This window comes from Engystomops pustulosus, chromosome 6, assembly GCF_040894005.1.
Source record: "Engystomops pustulosus chromosome 6, aEngPut4.maternal, whole genome shotgun sequence".
Classification (NCBI taxonomy): Eukaryota; Metazoa; Chordata; class Amphibia; order Anura; family Leptodactylidae; genus Engystomops; species Engystomops pustulosus.
Window position 1 is genome coordinate 95,235,513 of NC_092416.1, and position 12,366 is coordinate 95,247,878.

At 38.6% G+C, this 12,366-nt stretch overlaps 1 protein-coding gene across 1 annotated transcript in view; it reads right to left on the reverse strand.

Moving 5' to 3' along the window:
- Positions 1 to 1,384: 1,384 nt before the first annotated feature.
- LOC140064030 (uncharacterized) overlaps positions 1,385 to 12,366 on the reverse strand; it is a 29,327-nt gene continuing 18,345 nt past the window's right edge. The window contains 3 exon segments of the mRNA XM_072110432.1: positions 1,385 to 1,691; positions 6,658 to 9,225; positions 9,227 to 9,348. Coding sequence (XP_071966533.1) covers positions 1,529 to 1,691; positions 6,658 to 9,225; positions 9,227 to 9,348 — 2,853 coding nt within the window. The 3' untranslated portion in view covers positions 1,385 to 1,528.

The window sequence follows — 12,366 nt, forward strand, 5'->3', positions numbered from 1 at the left end:
ACATTTGTCCATGTATAAAGCAATGTGCCGCAATTCACTAACATTGTGCGCTGGATATCCTGCATGTGTCACTTCCCGCTCAGGTCTGACAAAGTTCTCCATCTTTTTAGTGGTGCATGTAAGTGCTTGGGCTTGCAACACAATTTGAATTTTCAATCCTGCGTACAGTCTAAATCAGTCAGTCTGTCCGACGTCATGACCCCCAAATTGTGCCGCATGGAAGCCAACGCTGCTGCACCAAAAAATTATTATGTGCGACACAATCCCAGCGCAGACACCTGTCAAATACCTGTCAAAGCTGTGTAATCCCTGAAAAAGGTGAAGAGTTCGACAGAAGTGAGCAGCGCAACCCTTATTAAATGAACCCCATTATATGCAGGGACTTCATATCTATTTGATTCTGGGATCTGTGTGACTCTTTGGCTTCTGGAGGTTGCATAACTGCTGGCTATAGGGGGCATGGTGAATACTAGCTACTGGGGTCTCCATGACTATTTGTCTGCTTGACTATTAGCTACTGTGAACTTCTTAACTGTGGGTTGCTGGGGGCTGTGTGTGACAGATGGGTGACAGATGGCAGTGCTGTATAATGGAGGGGTTGCTGTATAGAAGGTGTGTTCTGTATGGCCTCAGGCCTGCTTATAAATTTATGGGGTGTGCTGTATATAAGGGGGGCTGTTTATAACTTATGAGGGGGCACTGTCTTCTATGGGGTTTCTGTATAGCAGGAGTGAATATGAATATGGAGTACACTGTATATCGTCGATATTCTTTAGAAGGGGTGCTGCATGTAACTTGTTTAATGAGATGCTATTCATAACTTCATCCAGGGGACACTATACTGTAAGTTAATTAGGTATTTTAGGGGTGCAATGTGGAGATATACTGTAATAAACAAAGACACCTGTTGGCAAATTCTGCAGAAATACATCAGAGCCAGAAGGAGTTATTATGGAGGGACCATACGTGGGGGAGTAGAGGCTACAATGTGTGCTATGATGTGTGTGGGCCGCATTGTTAATGTTTGGTCCTGGTTCAATGATACTATTGCTAAGAAGATTACTGTTCAACATCTGTGAATATATACTTGTAGTCGTATGGAGATAGAATATGGAAATAAATATAGAGAACAATAAGTCCTATGTAACGCATTAAAGGTGCATGTAAAAAAAAAGTTTTACCAGTACATCTTTTTCCATTTTTCTTTTTTTTAATCCTGACATTTGCTATGGGCTCCATGATTTCAATGTACACCCCTGCTTCTACATATACCAAAATGTTAAGTAGAATATATATAATAACTTTCAATAGTATTGAAATATTTGAGTATATTAAACAAGTTTTTTACAAATCAAAACTTTAATTATACCATACAGTGGTTTACAGTTGTTGCATTAAATAAAAAGGTATGGCATCTAATTTTATTTTTTTTTAATATTGCTGATTAAGTTTAAAGAAATCTTATTTAATTACATAGATACATACACATGCATACATTTATGCACAAAACATTATTTCATCAATTTTTTCAGTCCGCAACACAAAGCTGCATTGAGTCGTCTTCATATATACCAGCATCTAATGCTTTCCGAAGCTTGAACCAGAAGAATTCATTGCCCTCGGGCTCTTCGGGCCAGTTAATGTATGTATTCTGCTTTATCAGCTTCCTTAATTTGTGATAGGCAGAAAGTCTAAAAAAATTAAAAAACACAATAAGCTGTGATGATCTCTGGCTTTGGGAATAAAAGCCTATCATGACAAAAAAGATGTTTTCATCAGACAAAGGCCTCAATGGCTTTTTTTTACTAATGGGATTTCTAAAAGCTAAATTATCACGAAACAGGACCTGAGAGAAGGCAAACAAGAAATAAAGCAGTTGAAATCTCTCTACAAGAGTTCATCAGAGGTCCCAATTCACATGATGGAGAGATTTAATGATCAAACAATTCTTCTTTAAATAATTCACTTGAAATATCCAATCCCTTTAGAATTGGGGCTAAGAATGCATCAAATTTTCACATGTTCTTTCTTCTATTGTATAAATGGAGCTAAAAACACCATTTAGCATCTCTGCCTTCTTTTGGTCTCCAGTCACCAAAGCCCAATTTTTTTTCGCATTGATATACTTAAAAAAATTCTTGGTATTTGTTTTGCTATCTTTGACCACCTGTCTTTCATATTGTAATCAGGCTGATCAGTTTTATATTTTTGAATACCCTCTTTTTATTAATTGCCATTTTAAGTGTAGCTGTAAGCCACGCGGGGTGTAATCTTTCCCGTCTATACTTGTTACTTATTATCCACTATAGATTTGAATATCTTCCATTAGTATCATTATGTGACAGTATCTGCTTTTAGTCTATATCCTGTAGTGAAGCCCTGAATTTCGGGAAATTAGCCTTCTTAAATTTCAATGTTTTTGATTCTCCTACATGTGTTTGCTTTTTACAGTTTAATAGGAAAATAATTACTGTATATACTCAACCATAAGCTGACCCGAGTATAAGCCGAGACCCCTAGTTTTACCACCAAAAACTGGGAAAAACCTATTGACTCGAGTGTAAGCCGAGGATGTAGTATACAGCTAGCCAGCCCCCATGTAGTATACAGCCAGCCCCCATGTTGTATACAGCCAGCCCCCATGTTGTATACAGCCAGCCACCATGTAGTATACAGCCAGCCCCCATGTTGTATACAGCTAGCCCACACGTAGTATATCAACGAATAATATGAGATAAGAAAAGGACGGCACTCACCAATCTTTGGTATCTTCAAGTGTTCTTTATTTATTTACATAAAGACATACTCACAGAGTGTACATGTATGTGAGAAAGATGCAAGCAGAAAGCCCTCCTACAGGCTTTCTGCTTGCACCTCCCCCACATATATGTATACTCTGTGAGTATGTCTTTATGTAAATAAAGAAAGAACACTTGAAGATACCGAAGATTGGTGAGTGCCGTCCTTTTCCTTATGTCATATCATTAGTTGATGATAACTGACACACATTTAAAGGCTTGAGCACCACCATAGACTGTATTGTGATCTCCATAAACCTTCCTCTGCTGAACAAAAGAGAATATACCAGGACTAGACACTAGGTGGTACCATTGGATTCTTGTATACCCATAGTGTATATACATGTATGTGATGGTGATTTGCTGCAGTGTATATACATGTATGTGGCGGTGATGTGCTACAGTCTATATACAAGTATGCGGTGATGATGAGCTGCAGTGTATATACCAGTATGCAGCGGTGATGTGCTGCAGTGTATATACCTGTATGCGGCGGTAATGAGCTGCAGTGTATATAGATTTATATTGCGGTGATGTGATGCACTGTATATACATGTATGCGGTGGTGAAGTGCTGCAGTGTGTTTACCTGTATGTGGCGGCAATGTGCTGCAGTGTATATACCTGTATGTGGTGGCAATGTGCTAATAATAATTATAATTCTTTTATTTATTTAGTGCACACAGAGCTTGCCAAATTGGTCCCTGCCCCATGGGGCTCACAATCTAAACAACCTACCGTATGTTTTGTAATATGATAGAAAACCGGAGGACCTAAAGGAAACCCACACAAAAATGGAGAGAACATAAACCGCACATCATAGTCGGCAAAGCTGCCGGTGGCTTCAAAAAGATGGCGGTGCCAAGGATCCTTGCGGCAATCCATCGCCATGAAAGCATCGGGTCTCCCGAAGACCTGAGGTTGCCTCGTTTGATCGCACATTGCAGTGAGGGACACTACCGCCATACAGTGAGGAATACAGCCATACAGTGAGGAACACTACAGCCATACAGTGAGGAACACTACAGCCATACAGAGAAGAACACTATGGCCATACAGAGAAGAAAACTACAGCCATACAGTGAAGAATACAGCCACACAGTGAGGGACACTATCGGCACACTGTGAGGGACACTACTGCCATACAGTGAGGAACACTACCGACATGCAGTGAGGAACACTACCGCCACACAGTGAGGGACAGTGCCACCACACAGTGAGGAATACAGCCATACAGTGAGGAACACTACAGCCATATAGTGAAGAACACTAACGCCATACAATGAGGACACAATACTGCCATACAGTGAGGAACACTACTGCCATATAGTGAGGAACACTACTGCCATACGGTGAGGAACACTACCGCCATACAGTGAGGAACACTACTGCCATACAGTGAGGGACACTACCACCAAACAGTGAAGAACACTACCCCCATACAGTGAGGAACACTACCGCCACAAAGTGAGGAATACTACCGTCATACAGTGAGGGACACTACCGCCATACAGTGAGGAACACTACTGCCATACAGTGAGGGACACTACCGCCAAACAGTAAAGAACACTACTCCCATACAGTGAGGAACACTACCGCCACAAAGTGCGGAATACTACCGCCATACAGTGAGGAATACTACCGTCCTACAGTGAGGGACACTACCGCCATACTGTGAGGGACACTACAGCCATACAGTGAGGGACACTACCGGCATACAGTGAGGAACACTACCGCTACAAAGTGAGGAATACTACCGCCATACAGTGAGGGACACTACTGCCATACAGTGAGGGACACTACCACCATACAGTGAGGAACACTACCGCCACAAAGTGAGGAATACTACCGCCATACAGTGAGGGACACTACCCTCATACAGTGAGGAACACTACCACCATACAGTGAGGAACACTACGCCATACGGTGAAGAACACACCACCACAAAGTGAGGAATACTACCGTCATACAGTGAGGAACACTACTGCCATACAGTGAGGGACACTACCGCCATACAGTGAGAGAGATTATAACATACAGTGAGGAACACTACCCCCATACAGTGAGAGACCCTATAGCCATACAGTGAGGAACACTACCCCCATACAATGAGGAGCAATACCTCCATACAGTGAGGGACACTACCATCATACAGTGAGGGATACTACCCCCATACAGTGAGGGATACTACCCCCATACAGTGAGGAAGACTACCGCCATACAGTTTGGAACACTACCGCCATACATTGAGGGACACTACCGTCATTCAGTGAGGAATACTACCCCATACTGTGAGGAACACTACCGCCATAATGTGAGGAACACTACCGCCATACAGTGAGGAATACTACCGCCATACAGTGAGGAACACTACCACCATACAGTGAGGAACACTACCACCATACAGTGAAGAACACTACACCTATACAGTGAGGAACAGTATTGCCATGTTCCTTTCTTCTTCCCAGAGTTCTCTTCTGCCCCACGTAACACGTTATGCTTGTGGCCATTTTGCTAATAAAGGAAAAATTTTAATAAAAAATTTGATCCCACGAATCACTGTAAACTTCAGATTCGTGACGAACCTAATTTTTTCTGGAATTCTAAATGGCTTTAGAATTGTTAGAATCGATTCGCCCATCACTAGCTGCAGTGATGTGCAGCAGTGTTTATACCTGTAAGTGGGGTTGATGTGCTGCAGTGTATATTCCTGTACGTGGCAGTTATGTGCTGTTGATGTGCTGCCATGTATATACATGTATGTGGTAGTGATGTGCTGCAGTGTATATACATGAATGTGGTGGTGATGTGCTGCAATGTATATACATTTAAAGGTTGGACTTGGTGGACTTGCGTCTTTTTCCAGCCTTATATACTATGATACTATTATTATATACTATGATACATGTATGTGGCAGTGATGTGCTGCAGTATATATACCTGTATGCGGTGGTAATGTGCTGCAGTTTATATAGATGTATATGGCAGTGATGTGATGCAATGTAGATACATGTATGCAGAAGTGAAGTGCTGCAGTGTATATGCCTGTATATATTATATACATTAATGTGTATGATAAAGTAACTTATTTTAATTGACACTGCTCACTTTGTGGAATAAACACGTTAACATTTTTTGAAAGTGACTTCGGTTCCAGTGAACCTGATTTGTATTGCTTTTTTTATTGCTTGATATTTTACAATAAAAAAACAATTATGGTGCATTCACACGGCGGTATAACAGGCTCTATCTTTTCCTCATGTATGGCACGGAATAGTGCCACACATGTGTGGCACCGTACCGGCGCCACACATGTAAGAATTTTTTATGGGGTTCACCAAATGGAATAATTTGTTAAGATTTACAGTACATTTTGGGTCATCACAGACATAGTTGCCTAATATGTCATGTTTATTATTTTATTTTAATATTTCTGTACAACAATATTCTCTCAGTGTCGGAAAAGGATGGGAAGTTGTATCTTAGGTTTGTCCAGGGAACAAGTTTGTTTTTATAGTTTTATTTTTTTATATATATATATGGTTTTAATGATGTTGAGTGATATGCCTTCATATAGTATAGTCTTCCACTCATTAGGTGTTGCAGAATTACAGTAGTAGTCACACATAGGTCCTAGTGACTGATAGACAGGGACATTAAGCCTCATCCACCATGGAACTGGATTAAAGTGTTTTGTTTTGTGTGTAGTGGAGTCAAGCAGCCTCATATAATGTCTTCTGAGATTTCAATGAATAGCTAAAGCTTTAATGTGGTGTCTCTATATATTGTAATACATGGCATCACCATTGTCTTTACTATGATCTCCAAAGCTATCATTTCAAGCATCATAATACCCTTACCTAAAATCTGGGATTTCTTCCAAAAACACCACAAGCAATACATCCTCCTTTTCATAAAAGACTCTTGAACATGCAATTTCAGCTTCCACCTTGCACCATTGACTTTTCAGATAATTTCTGCTGACTATACAAATAGTCTTGCGGCTGTTTTTAATGGCAGCCTGGATGTTATCAATATGGTAGATTCCCGGAGTAAAATCTCTTGGTTTGAAGCAAATGTTGTACTTGTGTCGGTCCTGGCTTTCCAGATGTGGCAATAATTCTTCTGTGACCCAGTCTTCATCATCTGAACAGTATGAGATGTAAGCATCATACATATACAGTCTCTTTTCCCTTTGTATTTTCCATTGAAGCCAAACTTTTATCATGTGATAGATGTACAGTACGGACCATTTCATTTTAACCACTACAAGACTTATGACCAGGAAGAGTAATGTGAATACAAATGACACAGAGAAAAATAAAGATGATAAGTCATTTTTACAAAAACTTAAATCCTGGTTTATGAAATTAATTTCATAGGCTACTTGGCCAAAACAGGTGTAGGATTTTAAAAATGGTATCTGCACCTGAGTGTTAAATTCTGACCAATTGTGGAACCAGTAGTTTTCACAATAACATAAGAGTGGATTCATAGACAGATCCAAATTTCTTAACTGCAACAATGGTTTCACAAACTTTTCACTAATGTTTCTCAGTTTGTTCTTTTTCAGAGAAAGTTTTTCCAGCAAGTTAAAACCAGTGAATATATCTTCAGGTAGATTAGTGATTTCATTGTTATCAAGGTGAAGATATCTTGTTTGATTACATTTTTGGATTAATGCCACAGAAGAATTAAAATCAGATCTTTGAAATGTTTCAGACATATCAAAGTCTGTCAAATTGGACAAAAATGTAAAAGATACATTAATGAAAAAGGAGCTTGGAATACCTTGAACATTGAGTTTCTTAAGGGATTGTAGGCCTTTAAAAAGTGTTTTTGAAACAGGATCCTTATAGCGTTGGTTTTGGTAGCTCATGTCCAGAGATTCAAGATGCTTAAGATTTATAAATGGATTTTTAGTATCACGTTTATTAAAAGTAAGCTCATTTCCACTAATATTGAGAATTCTAAGAGCTTTACAATTGAAAGTTTTATCAGAAATCCTATAGAGTGCATTATTAGATATATCTAGCCACTTGAGTGACTTGAGATTTTTAAGACTATCACCTTGCAATGAATGCAGTTTATTTCCTGATAATAAAAGTGTCTCAAGTCTAGTCAGACTGTAAAAATACATTTTCCTAATTCTTGATATACAGTTGTCCTGCATGTCCAAAAAGGTTAGACTCCCTAAATATATGAAGTTTTTTGTCTTAATGACTGCTATTTTGCAGTCCTTCAGAATAAGGGTTTTTAGATTTCTCAAGCCTTCAAATGCTTCATTGTTTATGTAAGTTAAGCTATTTTTTGACAGGTCCAAATACTCAAGACCAATAAGCGGACTGAATAATTTGTCTTGTAGAAATGCAAGTTCATTTCTCTCTAGAATCAAGGTATGGAGTGATACAAGACCAATCCATGTGCCATTCCAGATTGTATTTATTTTGCACTTGTTAAGATAAAGAACCTTAAGGTACCTAAATTTCTGAAAGTTCCCTTTTGACAGTACCCTAAGACCACTTGTTGAAAGAATCAGTGATGTTAGATTGGTGCATTCACCAATTTGCCCAATTTTGGAAGATGAAATCTTTGAGTGCATTATATATAAGACTTGTAATTTTGGTAAAGACTGGAAAACTTGACATGGAATAGACAAATTATCATCAAGTTGGGGTCTCATGCTTGACCAGTGCAGTTCAGTTAGATATGGGAGCTGGATTCCCAGAAGAAAGGAAATGTTTAATGGGTTTTTATCAAAGTTGATCATAGCTAATTTTGGTACACTGTTAAACGAACTAGCATTTATAGCCCTCATGTTGTTTTGCATGATCATTAGACTTTTGAGATTGGGCATGTACAAATAACTAAGGTCTAAGTCACCAATTGAATTGTAACTGAGGTCTAAAACGTTCAATGACTGAAGCGCTCTCAACCTCTGGCTGTTAGACAAATTGGATATCGTATTAGCACTTAGGTTCAGACTGGATAACTCAGTTAAATTATTTACAGCTTCTGCCACAGTTGTAAAGTTGGTTATTTTGTTTAAAGACAAATCGAGTTCTTGTAAATGATGTAAAGGCGTTAAACTTGTGCTTTGTATAGTACTGATTTTATTATGCTGAATGTCTAGAATCCTTAGATTTCTCAGGTCACTCATATCCCAATTGTCCAAACTTTGTATTTCATTATAACTCAGGTCCAGTATATGAAGATTCTTTAAATTGTGGAATGCCCCAGACTGAACAGTGTGGATGTTATTTCTGCTTAGCAGAAGCTCAAGAAGACTGGGAAAATGGAGAAAAGTGCTGTTTCCCACTATTTCTATGACATTTTGTGATACATTAAGCCATTGTGTTGTATTGGGGAGATTTTGAACAGCCTTGATCAAATTCACAATCCCTTGTCCTATACAATTTGCATACTGCAAAGGCCAAGAAACACTTATAATACCCAAAAGCTAATAATGGAGGTGCAATATGTATTAATATTGATAATATTATTATTTGTTTGGCTAAACAATGATATGCCATGTTGAATAGTTTCTTTTCCTGCAACAAAAGAAAAAAAATCATAGTGATTTACAACTACATAAACTGAAATCATTGCATACAATAGTTACACAATATCCCATACTTATGATTACAAAAGTTTGTCACACAAATATAATTACATCCGTGGAGATTTTTACTGAAGAATTTATGTTTGGAAAACCTTGTCCAAAGATTTGATGGAAATTTTATGTGTACCATTCTTACAATAGGCAGTGATATAAGCTCTAACCTTGCTGGTGTAAGAGCATTATTAGGTATTGTGTATCAAATAGAAATGCCAGATAGCTGAAACACTTTGAATGTAGATTTTTTAAAAATTACAGGAGTGGTCTGATTAAGACCTCTTGTGCTTCCCCTGCTGCCCTTTATAAATGCTCACAGAGGCTACTTTTGGGTAGAGCACTTTATGGTGAGAGATTGTTAACTGATAGACATGGCTCTACAATAAACTAAAAACATTTTCCCAGTTCGCAGACTTTGAGAAGAGCACATCATTAGAATGCAAGCAGCAGGATGGTCATTTCAAATAATTGCCTGACTTCTAAGCTATTATGACCTAGCTCCAGGAAACCAAGACAGACCACTACTAGAGAGTAATCTTTGATCCATTGAACGCATTACAGCTTGATTTTAAGGTTGCCATTCTTCATTCATTCTGGATCCCTTTGCAACATTTAATACTAGTGACCTCCACTCTATTGCTTTACTAAAGCTTCCCTCTGTCAGTGGTGGGGAAGTAAGAGCTCTCCTTACGGAGACTTTGCAAACTAAGGCCGCTGTATCCTTATCCCATACTGGAAAGCATATTTGCATATTTCCCTCACTCTGTTAACCTAAGGTCACAGCTATTTCTTAATTTTCCTAGCTCTCTAGATTTCTGTTTTCCTCAGTGCTCTGTCCAGGGTCTTCTCCTCTTTTCCTTCTACTATCAGCAGGCCGAGTTTTAAGCACCATCTGTATGCTGATAATTCCCAAACAGAACACCAGTGATTGTTTGCTCACTCTAACATTATATTCTCTATAACTGAAATTAAAAAAAACAACATACATGGCCAAAATACACTTCTGTGTTCTTGTCCTTCTTGATCTATCTGCTACCTTAAACACTGTTGATCGTCTCCTCTTTAACAAATAATTATCCTCTGGTTGTTTCCTGGATGTCTTTGTGTTTTGGGCAATACAATGAAGGCTATGACTAAGGGCATTTCATTTCCTGAAAAGTGTCAGAAAAACCGGTATTTTGGTCAATGACTCTTAATCCTTTTTTTAAGGAGTTTGTGGAAAATTTTCACCATTATTTGCCATTGTGAATTGTACTATTTTGACATGTACAAATAAAACCAAAATTACAACATAAAGAATCATACTAAAATATATAAAACCCTATATTTCCTGGAAGCAGACACTGGTTACATTTTAAAAATTGTGTTTAGGAGTTTATATACTTCAAATATTAAATACATTTTTTATAAAAAATGCATAAGAAATTGTTTTTGATGTCAAAACATTTGCCACAAACAGAACAAAATAGGTTTCATCTTCTCAATGTAAAAGATGAACATGTATAAATTTCATACATAGTTAATAAGCCTATGTTCACATGAATAAATCATCATAAAATCAGTAAAACTGGTCAGTGTGGCCTGGCAATGGCAATGTGAAGACCCATCTTCAGACCTCTTTTGCCCAGCCAGTGATAATCCTCCTCTATAACCCCTGATGGCAGAGACCTTGTTCACCACCTCTCAGGAGTGAAGTTGGCCCCCACCTTGTTCAAATCAACAGAATTGGTGTCAAACATTTGTGCTACGTTTGTGCTGGTTTGTTCCGCAAAAATCCTTGTTTGTGCCGCAATAATTTTTACGCTATTAATAAAAGTTTCCAGAGGTCATCAGAGGTCAACCAGTCCCCCCACGTTACTCAAATCAAACAAAACTGGTGTCAATCAATTCTTTTATGTTTTTGCTGTATTTGTTTTGAAGATATTAACTAATTTGTAAAGTTCAAAACGTCAACCAGCACACCCACATTAACTGAATCGAACAAAAGTGGTTTCAAAAGTTTGTGCTACGTTTGTGCAGCAAAATGCAAAAAACACAAAAGGTAGCAATGAGGTGTTACAGGATTAAGGCCGCAAAAATAGAGACTGAGAGTAATATTCCCAAAGAAAGCAAAATGAATCCCAAATTACTTTCCAGGTATATAAATGATAAGAAACTAAAAAACAGAGAGTGTGGGCCCTTTGAGGAATTACCTGGTGGTCGTGGTGGAAGGAAATGAGGAAAGTGCCAATCTACTGTATGTCACCTTCTCGACTGTCTTTACCCAGGAAAATCCCCTGGTGGAAGGCATGATGTAAATTCTCTTTAGAATGTCAAAAGTTTAACCCAGGAATAGCTACGGCACCGCCTCACAACCACTAAGACAAATCACATGGGCCAGATGGCATACACCCCCGGATTCTGCATGAACTATGTACCGTGATAAACAGACCATTATTTTTAATATTTGAAGATTGCCTGAGGACTGGTTCTGTTCCACAGGACTGATGCAAAGCAAATGTGGTACGAATATACAAAAAAGGATCAAAAAGCAATCCTGGAAACTACAGACCTGTGAGCCTAACTTCTGTTGTGGGGAAAATATTTGAAACGTTTGTTAGAGATGCTACCCCAGAGTATATCACTGCACACAACCTTATAACCCCCCCCCCCCGCCCCCAGCATCAGCATGGGTTTATGCGGGATCAGTCCTGTCAGACTAATCTGATTGGCTTCTGTGAGGAAGTAAGTTCCAGACTGGATCTGGAGGAGGCTGTGGAAGTTGTGTATCTGGACAAAGGCATTTGACACAGTGCTGCATAAATGGTTGGTACATAAAATGAGATTGCTGGGACTAGGGGAAAATCTGTAAATTTGGGTAAGTAATTGGCTTAGTGATAGAAAACAGAGGGTTGTCATTAATGGTACATTATCAGATTGGGTTGACTTTACCAGTGAAGTCCCATGGGGTCTT